At 50.7% G+C, this 16,014-nt stretch overlaps 2 protein-coding genes across 2 annotated transcripts in view; one reads left to right on the top strand and one right to left on the bottom strand.

Moving 5' to 3' along the window:
• Positions 1-2,149, top strand: part of TCP1 (t-complex 1) — a 126,909-nt gene extending 124,760 nt beyond the window's left edge. Inside the window, exon 12 of the mRNA XM_085611649.1 lies at positions 1,816-2,149. Within this exon, the coding sequence (XP_085467775.1) occupies positions 1,816-2,029 (214 nt within the window). The 3' untranslated portion in view covers positions 2,030-2,149. The remainder of the gene's footprint in view (positions 1-1,815) is intronic.
• ACAT2 (acetyl-CoA acetyltransferase 2) overlaps positions 2,138-16,014 on the bottom strand; it is a 345,929-nt gene continuing 332,052 nt past the window's right edge. Inside the window, exon 9 of the mRNA XM_085611651.1 lies at positions 2,138-4,748. Coding sequence (XP_085467777.1) covers positions 4,578-4,748 — 171 coding nt within the window. The 3' untranslated portion in view covers positions 2,138-4,577. The remainder of the gene's footprint in view (positions 4,749-16,014) is intronic.

Genomic DNA, 16,014 nt, shown 5'->3' with positions numbered 1-16,014 from the left:
CAAAACACTATTGCGTAGATGTGCAGTCAAAACAGCAGGCAGCTGTAGGACAGGCTGTTCTCAAAACACTTTTTCAGACCGCTGCAGCTGGCACGGGTAGCCGCCGCTAATAGAGGGCACTGCTATGTATTCTATGCACAGATATGAATTCAGCAGCCCACATGCCTCGAACTGAATATGCTACTTACCAGTATGCATCTGTTCTTGGCATGTAGGGCTGCTGACATTCATATCGCCCTCCCTCCTCCCCGGCGCCTGTCGCAGCTGCAGCTCTCAGAATTACTGCAAGCATGGTCATCACTTTCTGTATCTACTCCATCACTGCCACAATGGCGAAAAACAATCTGAGGATGGAGAGGATGCCCATGCGCACTGTAGTCCAGGGGAGGAGTCACCTATCCAAGGATACTTCGAAGACTCTTCCAGGACAACAACGTGCAAACATCCGGACCCAACACTAGGCGGCGATCTATGCACAGATATGAATGTCAGCAGCCCTACATGCCAAGAACAGATGCATACTGGTAAGTAGCATATTCAATCTGGTAGACACATATTCTACCTGCAGATTCCTTAACGCCCGCCCGTCCTGCGAGGAGGTTTTCAGGTTGGGGCCTTCTATACTCTCCTCCGTTACGGTGGCTTGCCCCTTTTGAACAGTGTCGTACTCTCTTCACTCTAACACAGACTGCTTCATTCTGTTTCTCTACTCCATTCCGCCCCTTCTCAGGAGTAAGTGGTGTGTTCATACATCATGTGTTCTTCCAAACCATCAGCCTGAATTGTACGGTGTGGCATCCGTTTCCGGATTTTTCCCACCTTCCCTCTCTCCCCTTCTCCATTGCCTTGGGGTCTTTCCCACCCCTGCACCATTTTACTTCAGATCTGTGGTTCTGTACATTTCTGGGTTTTTTTAATTTGGGTTGGGACGTCTTATGGTGTACGTTATTTACTCCTCGGTTCCACACTTGTTCCACTTCACGTCTTTCCTTTCCGGATGCGGCATTCTAATCTCTGCCAGGCTGTTTTCCACATCCTTGTCTTCCTTTCACTTTCATTGGACGTTTGCTTTTGCAGGGTGGCTTTTCCGAGATCTGCTCTCTCGCCTGTCAATTTCTTTGTGTGTCCCCCCCCCCCCCCCCATTTGCACATTGTTCCCAAATTCTCCGTTTTTTGGTACTAGGTCCACGTTCTAATGCGAAAAAGTTTCTCCGACAAACTGACGTCAGCACGCCGGGAGGGGCATATATGGCTCCACTGACGTCATGTCCGTGGTTGTTGGGGTGGAGCCCGACGGTGCCACCCCCCGGCGCGCAGAGGTGCCGCTGTAGGAAACTTTCCGAATCCAGTCTGACGCCTGGGGATATTGTAAGTTAAGGAATCTGCGGCTAGACAATGTCTCTACCAGATACATCGTTACCGAAGGTAAGTAACTCGTTCTTTACAAAGAGTGAGTCTGGTTATAACACTCAATTTACTGACTTTGGAAGGATTGAAGGCTGTATTGGCTGTGAGTCATGCGTGTGAGCTGCAGATCATAGTAATCTGCAAGGTTAAACATCTGTGAGAAGTGACAAGAATATGCAATTACACCAGCACAATAGCTTAGCTTAGTGGAGTGGTATGTCCTCTTTCCATGCACACCCCATTTTTTATTAAACGGCCAACGTGCATCCTCTGGCCGAAAACTAAATTGCTACAACAAATGTGACCAACGGGGTTTAATGGGAAGATGAGGGGTAGGGGGAGAATTTTCTCATCTCAAAATGCATGCAACATAAAATATTGACACTTTATTTCATTCTTCATCTGCAGGATTGGTCTCGATTTGGTTAATGGAAAAGCGAGGGATAACAAACAAGCTGGTGTTTTTGAGCCTACAATGGTAAAAACCAAGAGTTTGAAGTTCGCAACAGAGGCAGCAATTACTATTCTACGAATTGATGACCTAATTAAATTATTCCCAGAAAGTAATGACAAAGGAAAATCGTACCAAGAAGCAGTTCAGTCAGGTTCACTTGAAGATTGAATTAGTCCAGTGTATTTTGTACTATTAATTTATACTAAAGCGTTAGTCTCATTGTCTTGCACTTAATCTGCAACTACTGTACAAACTGCAAGCTCAAAAATAAACATATTTAAAATGGTGTATTGTTTTTATTGAGTCATTATGTTCAGTGAGTTAACTTAAAAGTTGTAGATAAAACCAAGTATCCTCTGCGATCTACTAAGACTTGATCGACCAGACTTTTTATGTACCTTTATCACTTACCAGACTAAAAATATACTTTGCAAAATACGTAAGTTTATTGCAGCACAATCAAGTAATCTTGTTTTGGAATGTGTAGGAACGGAAATGCCTCAGTCCCCCATATAGAACTATCAAGAAACCAAAAGGCGGTATCTCACTTTTTTTATCAAGGCAAGTGAATCACTCACCTTGACCAGGAAACCAAAAGGTCGATGGACCTCCTATTATTCAACATAAGAGAAACTCCTGTTTGAAGGAAGAAAAAAAAGTTGTGGACTCATACCTACAAAGCCAGAAAAGTTCAGACCAATATCTATACTACTTTTGGATTAAGTCGCAGTAAAACCCGTAAATCAACTAATGCAGTTTATAGACGAGAAAGAGCTCATACACAACTCAGTCAGGCTTCAGACCGCATTACAGCATGGAATCCATCCTTTTATTAGCCTCGGAAACTTTACGTCTCTGCAGATGAAGGCAAAACTGCTGCCTTCGTTATGCTAGACTTAAGTGCATCTTTTTACACCATGGCCTCCTACTAGAGCGGCTATGGAAGGTGGGGGGGGGGGGGGAAATGATGTGCCAATGTTCTGCTTAACCACGCCTTTCAGGTGATCCAGAAGCTTTGCGCCTCTGAAGTCAGCTCCTTGCAGCAGGGAGTCCCACAGGGCTATGCACTGAGCCTGGCCCTGTTTACCTTGTATCTGCGTCCTCTGGCAGATGTGATTGAGCACCATGGTGTGAGTATAGGTCCTATGCAGATGATAATCGGCTGATTATCACACTAGCGCAAGACGATTGCAATGCTGCAGCCAATTTCAAGGCCTGTCTGGTGGACCTCGCTGAATAGATGGATTCCAGCAGCCTGAGATTAAACGCTGGCAAAACAAGTCCTGGTGGCGGGGAAACAACCCTCACTATTCTCTGCATAGTGGCCTAGTGAATTGGGCCCCACACCTGTCCCCAAACCCAAGGTGAAAAACATTGGCTCCATGTTTGATTCCACCCTATCTTATGACAGCCAGATCTCTGCCACTTTTGGCACCTGTTTTGGGGGTACTAAAGATGCTTAAAAAAATCCTGGGGCTCCTGCTGGACTTAACTAAGAAGACGGTAGTGCAGGCTTTGATGGCTTCCCGTTTAGACTACTGCAATGTACTCTACTTGGGGGTTGCCAGAGGTAGATTGGGAATTTACCTATAACCTAGTTCTCATAATTGAGGGACTTGATCCGCCCTGAAGAAAGCTGGATGACCAGTGGCATTACCAGCTGAAACATGTTGACCACAGTTTCCAGAAGTGCACTTTAGCAAAGAGAAGGAGCATGCTGTTTTGATACAAAAGCCCTTTAGTAGAGCCAATGATCATTGTATTTGTAATGTCGATTTAAATGTTTATTGCTGCTAATTACCATTATCTATTGTTACATAAGGTATTGTAGTGCTCTTTTTACCAGTTACCCCTCTAAAAATATTTTTTGTATGCTCCTCACTGATGCTAAATTGTTTTCTCATTCGCCTCTTTGCTGATATTTTTGGATGCAGTACTGTTGCACTCACCTTAGCTGCGGCAAAACTAGCCTTCTTGCCCTGTTATTTTATCTATTGTATATCAAAATATCTGTGCTTATATTTTTAAACTGAAAACGGGGCTGCTATTTTTTAACACATGTTGATAATGCTGTTTCTTTTTGATCTATTGTGTCTTTTTTTTATGACCTGTCCTCGGAAGATCAAATTAAGGCAATTCGATTGATTGATGTTGACCACTGGGGAGGGAGCTCCTTGATCCCTCCCACACCTCCGGTCTCTTGTTATTAACCGTCAGGCTGCCTACTACTATTTAAAAAAAAAAACTATTTCGCAAACCTAGACATTTTTATTCTTTTTCTAGCTCTGCAAGACCCCGTTTGAAAAAACTTGTAGGCTGTATCAAATGCTCCCCCCACTTGCAAAGTGTAGTCAAGACCACCCGGTACTAAGTATCTGTACCAGGTACTCTATGATGGAGCATGCTACATAGTAGGTAAAAACGCACAGGAAAACAAGTTTTTCTTTTGAATAATGAGAGGTCTGCTCCTGTGTGGTTTCCTGGTCAAGGTGAGCTATTTGCTTGCCTTCATAAGGACTATTGACAACTTTTTGGTTTTTCTTTTCTGCTACTTTAGTAGGCAGTCTACTCCCTCAGTAGTCCAGTTTATTCAACTCTGACAACAGTGTTTACATCCACCATGACTGAAAACTACTGCAATAGTAACAAATATAAATCAAATGACATGAACTTTGCATTTGCAGGGCTGTAAAACTGGTAAGGCAGCTAAAAATGTTCATGTTCGTTCAATGCACATTGCAATTCCCATTCCACCACCGATACATAGAGCAGCTACACCACGCTTTCCACCAGTTCGCTGTAGTGCATACAGAAGAGTCACAAGAATGCGACAACCTGACATTCCGAGGGGGTGACCAAGAGCTATGGCTCCACCTTGACTGTTGACCTAGAAAAAAGCAGGCAGATAAAAGAAGAATTAACTTGGTCTAACCATTGTTTACTGTTGGATGTACTTACAAAAGCAAAACATTTGTTAACTCTGAGTTTGTGTGTTATTTTGCGGTTTGAGGTACGTCTTGTGGTGATGTACGTAAACTGTTTTTCCTTTGGCAAAACTATCAACATTTCACATTCATCATAGGGCATGAATATAGACATGTACTTACTTGATATCCTCCCATCAGAAATATTTTTAAATGCTGTCATACTGGACTTTCCTTTCACTGGTTGAAAAATGCCGGTCTGTTTCATTTATCGAGTTTTGTATAGTGCAATTTTTTAATAAATCCTTTTAATAAACCTACATCGGTTTCAATAAACACAGAGGTATCAAGCAAATTAAACATTGTAGAGAGGCACAGGAGGAGAGTTTTCATATCCTTACATTGTATAAAAGGGGAATGCTACAGGGTTAAGGAGTCGTCTTGTTAAGCACAGTGGGGCGTCACACAAATCTCTCCACGGTATGTATTCCAGGGACTCCATACAGGGGACCACTTTTTGGGGCATCCCCTGGCCGAATACACCGAATCTACCCGAAGAGTGAACAATAGGGACTTAATCCAGTTGACCGTAAAACCGGAGAATCTGCCAAACACATATAGGATATCCAGTACTACTATGAGGGATTTCGTGGGGGGAAGTCAAATAGAAGATAGCATCTCGCTTTATGTGGATGACATTTTGCTCTAAGTCTGGGTCGCAGACCTTGCATCATAGGATCCTGTTGGATCCAGGCTGCCAATGGTTCCAGGGCTAGGGCGAAGAGAAGTGGTGAAAGTGGGCAACCCTGACGGGTGCCTCAGCCAAGTGGGAATTTCGCTGATAATTTGTTGACTACCACTTGGGCCAAGGGCTCCTGGTATAAGAGTCGTACCCATAGGATGCATTTCGGGCCAAACCCCATCTTGGCCAGGACCACCCAGTGGTATGGCAATAGTGTCAAATGCCATGGTAGCATCTAAGGATACGATCACAGCTGGTTCTTGGATAGTGTGTGCCATAATCTGAAAGAAACACGTTAGTTAGATTCCTCACCTTAGAATATCCCCAGGCGTCAGACTGGATCCGGAAGATTTTTCGTCAGCAATACCCCTTGCGCGTCGCTAGGCGTCGTCTGCGGCTCCGCGTCCGTCGTCGGCGTCGTGCGCCGGGATGACGTTGTCGGAGTACTTAGACGCCGCCCTCGCGCGCTGACGTCAGTTCTTCTTTTTTCCGCGCCAGTAAGCGCAGATCCGGGAGAGCTACCCCTTTTAGTCTTTTTTGACTAAATCTTTTTGATCATTTTTGATCCTTGTCTGTCGACATCTGGTGCCGGTAGGATGCCTGGTTTCAAGGCTTGCGAAGATTGTCATCGACTGATGTCGGTGACCGATCACCACCGCCGGTGCCTCTACTGCTTAGGCCTCGACCACGACGCGGAGTCGTGCAACGACTGTCAGGCCCTGACTTCGAAGGCTAGGCGGGAGCGGTCCCGCAAGCTTCTCGAGCTTCGCCACTCGGCTCCGCGTCGTGCGCGATCCCGGTCCAGGAGGAGGTCCAAGGATCGCTCGCGGAGCCCTAGCCGACGCCACCATCGCTCGTCGGGCTCCAAGTCGTCGGGTAAGTCTAAACACTCTAAGAAGTCCAAGCGGCGACATCGCTCTTCGGACTCCCCTCGCCGGTCGCGCGACTCGGCCGAGGGTCCAAGTGGTTCCACCCCCGCGGCTCCGGCGGAGCCGCAGGCGCCGCGTCCGCCCCCATACCTTCCGGTCCCTGGGGCTGACGCGGCGCCGGCGGAGATCAGTGCCTTCCTCTCGGCCATGAGGAGCCTGGCCCCGCCGTCGACGCCCGCTGGCGCGCCTTCGGGCCCCGCGGACTCGACTGGGCGACCTCGCGTGCCGGCGGCTCCGGCCCCGGCGCCGTCGACGACTCCGGTCTCGACGCCGCAGGTCCCCGCGGGGCCCTTGCCTGAGCCCCAGTCGACGCCGGTTGACCTTGTCACTCCTCCACCGGCGCCGACGCCTGAACCACCGACGCCGTCACCGACGCCTGTGACGCCGACGCCCCGGTTTAGCCCTCATCCGGACCCGACGCCGGCACGGCGTCCGCCGACGCCGCATCCGACGCCGCTTGAGACCTACCATCTCTACAGTCCGGTTCCGATCATTCCTCCTGTTTATCAGGAATCGGAAGAAGGGGGCGACTGGGAGGGGTTCGAGGACCCTCTGGCTGTTCAGTCACAGCTTTCTCAGGGCTGGGCAGATGAACTGGGGGAGGCCAGCGGGCTGGACACTTCGCCAGACGCTGGATTCACTTCTCCTCCGACCGTGGCTTCGGAGGAGGGTGCAGCATTTTCTGTGGTGCTGCGCAAGGCGGCTGAGGCCCTTGGGCTCGAGTTGCCTGCCGTGGCTGTGAGGACCAACATCCTCACTGAGGTGCTTCAAACCTCAGCAAGCTCCACTGAGCCTCTGCTGCCGTTCAACGAGGCCCTCACTGACGTTCTGCAGGGCACCTGGTCCAAGCCCTCCACAGTTCCTCCTGTGGATAGGAACTTTGCCAGGCGCCACCGCCCTGCTCCGGGCGACCCCAGTTTCCTGTCCCAACACCCCACCCCCGAGAGTCTGGTTATCCAGGCCTCTACTTCCCAATCCTCCTTCCCGACCGCTCCGCCGGACCGGGATTCCAAGAGACTCGAGCAGTTTGGCAAGAAACTGTTCTCGTCCCTTAGTTTGGGCCTGCGGTCCTTAAATACCGCCTGTCTCTTGGACCGTTATTCCCATTCCCTGTGGGATACGGTGGAGGACGTGCTGCCCCTGTGTTCGGAGGAGGTCCGGACGCGTCTTACCCAGGCTTTGGCCGATGGGAGGGATGCAGCACGGCACGCCATAAGATGTGGGCTTGACACCACGGACTCGCTAGGTCGGGCGATTTCCACCACGGTGGCGCTCCGCCGCCACGCCTGGATGCGGTCCACGTCATTTTCCGGGGATGTCCAGAACACCCTCATGGACATGCCCTTTGATGGCACTCGCCTGTTTGGTGAGAAGGCGGACAGTGCGCTGAACCGCTTTAAGGACTCCCGGGCTACGGCCAAGTCCTTGGGCCTCTCGGCTCCGCGGGCGCACACCTCCGCTTTTCGCCCCTTTCGTGGCCAAGGAAGGGGCGCCTCCTCACGTCCGCAAAGCCACCAGCCGCAGAACCAACCTGCGCGCGGTCGCGGACGTGGCTTCCGCCGTGGCGGAAATGGAGGCCGACGTGGTCAGCCCACATCCACCCCGGCAGCATCCGCCTCAAAGCCTTCCTAGTCCGAGCTTTCAGGCCCATACCACGCCAGTGGGCGGCAGAGTTCGCCATCACCTGCTCCACTGGCGGTCCATAACATCGGACAGGTGGGTGCTGCAAATCGTCCGAAGGGGCTACTCCCTCCCCTTCGAGACGACCCCTCCAGCCATGCCACCGCAGCACCACCGTATCTCGGGGGATCATTTGGATCTTCTCCGCGAGGAAGTTTCGGCTCTCTTGGCCAAGGGGGCCGTCGAGCGCGTTCCGAGTCCAGAAGTAGGTCGTGGTTGTTATTCCCACTACTTTCTGGTTCCCAAGAAGGGCAAGGGGGGCCTGCGCCCTATCTTGGACCTCCGGAACGTCAATGCCTTCCTCCGAAAGGAAAGGTTCAAGATGCTAACGTTGGCTCAGGTTTTAGCTGCCCTAGACCCTGGAGACTGGATGGTAGCGTTGGACTTGCAGGACGCATATTTCCATATCCCCGTCCTGCCGGCCCACCGGCGTTACCTGCGGTTCACGGTGGGCCAGGAGCACTTTCAGTTTACCGTGCTCCCCTTCGGCCTCACCAGTGCCCCTCGGGTGTTCACGAAAGTGATGGCGGTGGTCGCAGCTCATCTGCGCAGATCAGGGGTCCCAGTCTTCCCCTATCTCAACGACTGGTTGTTGAAGGCGGGCTCGCCCCAGGCAGTCGTCTCCCACCTCCAGACTACGGCGGATCTCCTGCATTTGCTGGGGTTTTCCATCAACGTGCCGAAGTCACACCTGAGTCCCTCTCAGAAGCTCCTCTTCATCGGAGCGGTTCTCGATTCGGCGCGGTTCCGGGTCCATCCACCGGAACAGCGGGTCCGGGATATACAGGCCCTGATTCCCATCTTTCGGCCTCTATCCCGGGTTTCGGTCAGGCTAGTGTTGCGGCTTCTGGGGCTGATGGCCTCCTGCATCCTACTAGTGCATCACGCCAGGCGGCGCATGCGGGCTCTGCAGTGGGACCTGAAGTTTCAGTGGGCCCAGCATCACGGCAACCTGTCCGACCATGTCTTGATCTCGGAGGGTACTGCACAGCAGTTGCAGTGGTGGCTCACGGACCGCGAGTGGGTCAAGGGCAAGAGCCTCTCCCTTCCCCAACCGGAGCATGTCGTAGTGACGGATGCGTCCCTCCTGGGATGGGGTGGCCATATGGGAGAGGCGGAGATCAGAGGCCTCTGGTCTCCGGCGGAGTCTCGTCTCCACATCAACCTGTTGGAGTTGAGAGCGATCCGGCTTGCACTGAAAGCCTTCCTTCCCTCTGTCAGGGGAAGTGTCGTGCAGGTGTTCACGGACAACACCACCGCCATGTGGTACTGCAACAAACAGGGCGGGGTGGGGTCGTGGACCCTTTGTCAGGAGGCTCTGCGCCTCTGGACATGGCTGGAACACCAGGGCGTCACCCTGGTGGTTCAACATCTGGCGGGCTCTCTGAACGCCAGAGCAGACGAACTCAGCCGCCGGTGCATGATGGATCACGAATGGCGTCTGAACTCCGAAGTGGCGCAAGGCCTCTTTCAGCAGTGGGGAGAGCCTTGGTTAGATCTATTCGCCACCGAAGAGAACGCGCAATGTCAGCAGTTCTGCGCGTTGGAATTTCCAAGGCGGCACTCGCTCGGCGACGCTTTTCGTCACGAGTGGAGTTGCGGTCTGTTGTACGCCTTTCCGCCTATACCACTTCTGCCCAGAGTGCTGAAGAAGATCAGGCACGACCGGGCCCAAGTCATCTTGGTGGCTCCGGATTGGGCACGAAGATACTGTTATCCCGAGCTACTCAGTCTGTTGACCGATCCCCCGATACGTCTGCCCCTTCGGGAGGATCTTCTGTCGCAGCAGCAGGGGACGGTCCTCCACCCGAACCTGTCCAGCCTCCACCTCCATGCGTGGAGATTGAGCGGCGGCAGTTGATGCCATTTGCCTTGCCTCCTGAAGTCTGTGATATCATTCTGGCAGACAGGCGTCCCTCCACAAAGTCGGTATACGCCTGCCGGTGGAACAAATTTGTGGCATGGTGCACAGCAAAGGCTGTGGATCTCCTTTCCGCCCCTCTTTCTGAGGTTCTCCTCTTCCTTCTTTCTCTGGCCCGGCAGGGCTCTGCCCTGGGCACCCTGAAAGGTTATCTTGCTGCCATCTCCGCCTTCTTGCGGCTTCCTGATCAGCCTTCTCTTTTCAAGTCCCCTGTGGTTACACGCTTTCTCAAAGGCATTACACACACGTTCCCTCCTGTCCCTTTTGTGATGCCTCAGTGGGACTTGAATCTGGTTTTGACATTCCTGATGTGCGCTCCCTTCGAGCCGCTTCACAATTGTCCTCTTCGTCTTCTAACTCTAAAGACTGCTTTTCTGGTAGCCATCACCTCGGCTAGACGGGTGAGTGAGCTCCAGGCTTTATCTTCAAAGCCTCCTTTTCTATCTGTTCATCCGGACAAGGTTGTCCTTCGGCCTCGTCCCTCCTTTCTTCCTAAAGTGGTGACTCCATTTCACCTTGGGCAGTCTGTCACCTTGCCCACCTTCTTTCCGCCTCCGCATCCTTCCAAAGAGGAAGAGAGGCTCCACCGTCTGGACCCAAAGCGTGCGCTCTCCTTTTATCTGGACCGCACAAAACAGTTCCGGGTGGACGACCAGCTTTTTGTTGGGTACGTGGGCGCTAAGAAGGGGAAAGCTGTGCACAAACGAACCATCTCTCGGTGGGTCGTTTTGTGTATAAAAATCTGCTATTCCTTGGCTAAAAAGGACCCTCCTGTTGGGCTGCGCGCCCATTCTACTCGGGCCACGGCGGCTACTACTGCCTTGGGACGGGGAGTCCCTTTGCAGGACATCTGTCAGGCGGCGACGTGGGCTTCGCTACACACGTTTGCCAGGCATTATTGCCTTGACAGCCAAGTCCGGAGGGATGGCTTCTTTGGCCGTTCTGTCCTCCAGGACTTTCTGGTGTGATCTTGGTTCGCAGACCCACCACCGGGGATGGTATTGCTTGGGTATCTATTCTAAGGTGAGGAATCTAACTAACGTGTTTCTTTCAGATGAACAAGTTACTAACCTTCGGTAACGATGTATCTGTAAGAAACATTAGTTAGTTAGATTCCTCACCGACCCACCCATCCTCCCCGTTCTGCGAACTGACATCTAGGGTTAAGGTTGTCCTTTCAGGCCCCTAGATTTTATTTTTGGCACCAGTGTCGGTCTTTGCATGGCTCTGCGTTCCTGGCGCGGAAGGCTATGTACAAGAACTGACGTCAGCGCGCGAGGGCGGCGTCTAAGTACTCCGACGTCATCCCGGCGCACGACGCCGACGACGGACGCGGAGCCGCAGACGACGCCTAGCGACGCGCAAGGGGTATTGCTGACGAAAAATCTTCCGGATCCAGTCTGACGCCTGGGGATATTCTAAGGTGAGGAATCTAACTAACTAATGTTTCTTACAGATACATCGTTACCGAAGGTTAGTAACTTGTTCTCCAAAACCCCATGGACTCTGTGCAGGTTCAAAGCTGTATTTCTGTGTGGCATGAAGCCAGATTGATCGGGGTGAAGTAGGTTACTAATTATTTTGATTAGGCGATTGGCTAGAAGTTTGGCCAGGATTTTAGGCTCCGCGTTTAGAAGAGAAATTGGCCTGTAGGAGGCGCAGTCAGACTTGGGGTTTCCCTCTTTATGTATGGTGGCTATTCTCTGCTCCCTGGACAGTAACCTGATTTCTCTGGACTCTTCAAACATGGTTTTTAGGTAAGGCGCAAGTTTATCTGTACGCAATTTGTATAACAACGGGGATGCCATTGGGACCAAGGGCTTTCCCTGAATTTAAGGAACGGATTGCTTGAGCTATCTCTTGTGTTAAGTCACTATCCATGAAATCTCGGTCTTCTGGGGGGGAGACTGGGGAGCTTAATGTCTTGCAACAATTCCTGAGAGTCCTGGTGTGTCTTGTAGACGGTCTGGAAGTGGCTGGCGAATCTGTCAACTATTTCCTGTGGTTCAGTGAGAGCGAAGTCCCCGTCAACCCTGAGTTCTGGGACCAGTCTGCTCGCCTATTCCCTCTTGTCTAGCCATGCTATGAGTTTACCTGCTTTTTCTCCCAGGTCATAAACCCTACCCTGTCGCTCCCTACCCAGTGTCTTGGCCCGGTCGGTTACCAGAGCTTTGTAGTCGTGTTGTTTCAGGTTCCGTAAGTGAAGCTTCTCCGGCGTCACTTCAGATTCTAGATCTCTCTCCAACCTATAAATTTCCGCCTCAATGTCTAGGACCTCTTTTTGTTTATCTTGCTTCATTCCAGAAATTAACGATTAAGCCTGACCCCAGATTAGTCTTGAATGCATCCCATAAGGATTAGGAGGACATGGACCCCACATTGTCGGAAAAGTAATAGTCTGTGGCTTTGATAAGGGTTAACCGGCGCTATCCTTCCCACTTTGGTCTGGTTAAGGACTATGTGGACCCATACTGGTGAGTGGTTGGATATTCCCCTAGCAAGGTGCTTAATTTTGTGGCTGTAGGCGGCTTGTGCCGCAGGTACCAAGCAGTAGTCCAGGCGGGAGAGGCTATGGTGCGCCCCAGAATGAAAGGTGTGTTGTATCTGATCTGGATGGTATGTTCTCCACCCATCTACCAGTCCCATGGTTTTGAGAAAGTCAGGCAGCCATCGAGAAGATGATCCCACTTCCCTTGTAGGGTAGCTGTCTAGGGTTTGAAACCACTGCATTAAAATCACCCCCGAGAACTAAGCGGCCATCCAGAACGGTGAGCATGACCGAGCCCGTATAGTGCTATCTTGACGCGCAAGCATCAGAGCGATTTACAGAGTTTGCAAACATCGGTTACACAAGTTATATGTGGAGTAACTATAAATACATGACTGACTACAAATACATAGTAAAGGTATCTAGAAAAAGTATATGATGGGCAGTAGGTTATTTGGATGGTAAAGTTCTGAGGTAGTATGGTAGGATGTTGCAAAATGCAGCAGTTACACATGGTGTAAATACATAGGAACAGTATATTCAACAAGTACACGAAAGATGGGATATGTGGGCGATGTAGTTATGAGGTAGATACAGTAGGATGTTGGAGGTAGGGGAAATAGAGGGGCAGTTTTTTCTCGAGGTACTAAGTAGAGATGCTCTAATTTATTGGGATAGTGCAGGGTGGGAGTATCTGGCTAATCAGATGGCTTCCGGGGAGAAGGGGGAGGGGTTAGGTATTTGAGAATAAGTTAGTTTATTCTTGAAGTGATGAAATGATTGTCACATAAATCCTGAGGCAGCGAGTTCCAGATTCTGGGATCATTCCTGGAGAAGAAGCAGGTGCGAGATTATTATATTCGCACCCTTGGCGTAGCGTGGGTGGCACAAGAGTTTGATGTTGGATCTTGTTTCAGAGAGAATGTTGCAAATTCTTTGCAGCGGTTGAAAAGGTCTTTAGGCCTGTTCCTAGACCAGTCAAGTTGAGTTCGGAAGACGGAGGACGTTTCTCTGTAGGGTTTTTTTTTTTTGTATTTTAGGCTTTCAGCTCAGAGGATCAAGAGGTTGGTTAATGCGGGCTGTGGTCTCCAGTTTCTTTCAGCTAATTTGAGTTTTTGCCTCTTTGCTAAGGTCTTTATTAAACCAGGATCTGGATGGAATAGTTCTTGAGTTTCAGAGGGGGCAACTGTGTCAAGGAGTAGTGCCATTTTTGTATTATAGTGGGCGGTGAGGTCGGGTGTAGGAGGAATTTGGGACCCGACTAGTCCTAACTCTGCCAGAGGGATTCAATGTATGTTCCTTGCCCAGTGCTTGGGACAGATAGTTTAGGGGGGGTGAGCCTTTGGTGGGATGGCATTGAGATAAAAAAAGAACTAGGTGGTGATCAGTCTATTCGGTGGGGTAGGATATAGTGGAGGGATAAAGTGTTGCGGTTAGAGATTATTACATCATGGGTAGAGTCCTTATCGTGAGTTTGTTCATTGCAGGGTTGGGTGAGATCTGCTTCCAAGAGGGTGGATAGGGCTTGAACTGTAGGATCTTTGGCTTTATTCTGGGGGCAGGTTTAGGTCTCCTAGGATAATGAAAGTGCTGTCTTTTAGGGAGTTTTGCATTATTGGGTCTGTTAAGTCTTCAAGGAATTGTTTTTCACCTGGAGGGTGATAGATGACATGAAATTTGATGGGCTTGGGGCCTTTAGAGGAGAGCTGAGATCCTAAAATATTCAAAGGTAGGGTATTTGATGTTGTGGAAGTGAGTTAAGCACAGATCTTTTTTTTTGTATGCAATCCTTGCGGTCACAACAAATGATTGAGGAGCCCTATTGGGGTGAGAAGATCGATAAAAGGGGATGAGTGGTCGTTCAGTCAGGTTTCAGTTAGAAACAGATGTCCCTTTTTGTTTCGTAGGATATATTCAGCTGTCAATGGCATGCTTGACAGCTGATCGACAGTTTAGTAGCATGCAGCAAAGTGTATGGAATAATCTCTGGCAGGGCTGACTGGGTTGGATGGTAGTTAGTTGGGTAGGCAGCATGGGAGGGCAGGGGTTTTCAGGGTCTTACTCGTGCCAAGGATGACTTGAAACTTGCGGTGGCAGGGTTGGCTAGGAGCATTGTCGTGTTTCCGCTGAGACATTTCAGACTTGGTGTATCTAGGTTTGATTTGGTGATGTGTAGGTGATAGCTTGCCTAGGGTTGCTGGGGCAGGGGCAGTGTGTGTATATATATATGGCAGGGGACGTGCAACTAAAGTGCTAGGTTTTGGCAGGATGTGGCTAATCTTTACGTCCTTACGTAGTGATGAAATTTCTTCCAGAATAGTGTTGATTTCGAGTCCAAGACTCTGTGTTCTGCCGGTGAGGAAGGAGGTAGTCCATTCCAGGGTCTTGTCTCGGATCCCTGAGGTGTGGAGGTGTGTGCGTAGGGTGCAGTGGCAGACCGTGTCAAAGGCGGCTGAGAGGTCCAGGAGGATGAAGGCTGCTGTTTCGCCGTTGTCCAACATGGTTCTGATGTCGGTGGCAGCGATGAGGGCAGTTTCGGTGCTGTGGTTGCTGCAGAACCCAGACTGGGACGGGCCCAGGATGATGTTCTCCTTGAGGTAGCGGGTCAGTTGTCTGTTGACTATCTTCTCTGACTTTCTCAGGGAGATGGGCTGGAAGTTCTTGAGTTCTGATGGATACATCTGCCAGTGGATTCCTCACCTTGTGAATATCCCCTGCGCCAGCATTCCACGGAACTTTTCTTCCCCAGCATTCCACGTCGACGTGGGCGACGTCACAAAACATCGGCTCCGCACGCGACTCCGTACGACGTCATCGGAGCCATAAGAAGCCCACGTCGGCGTGATGACGTCAGTTCCCTTTTTTCCGCGCCGTCGACGCGCAACGGTTTTTTCCCAGTGCTCTCTAGATACTTTGTAATCTAGTGGTGTATTCTTGTTAAAATCGGAATGTCTTCGACGAGGAAGTCGGGCTTTAAGCCCTGTAGGGAGTGCGGAGGCCTGATGTCCATGACGGATCCGCATCAGAATTGTTTATGGTGTCTCTCTTCTGATCATGATGTGGATGAGTGCGGGTGCTGTAGGAGCATGAATCCTAAAGCACTGAAGGAGAGGAAGACCAAACTCTTCATGAAGAAGATCGGTGAGGAGAAGAGAGGGAGGAAAAAGGAGAAGTCCAGGCGGGAGTCTTCGACTTCGAGGTCGTCGAAGTCGAAGAAGCACCATAAGAAGAGGAAGCATTCTTCTCGGCGTCGGTCCTCGAAGTCTAAGAGGTCGAGGTCGGCTTCGCCTCGTTGACGTCAGAGCAAGATCTTGTCTCCTTCGCCTTCTCCGGATAAGTCTTCGAAGTCTCCCTCTCCGAAGCGGACTCCGGCTCGTTCCCCGACGCCGTCTCCGGCGCCGTCCAAGGCTTCGACTCCTGGTCGGGTGGAATCTGATGTGGAGCAGGAGCAGGAAGAGTCTGTCCCGGT

This window comes from Triturus cristatus, chromosome 6 (assembly GCF_964204655.1).
Source record: "Triturus cristatus chromosome 6, aTriCri1.1, whole genome shotgun sequence".
NCBI lineage: Eukaryota > Metazoa > Chordata > Amphibia > Caudata > Salamandridae > Triturus > Triturus cristatus.
This window is presented reverse-complemented; position numbering and strand designations above follow the sequence as displayed.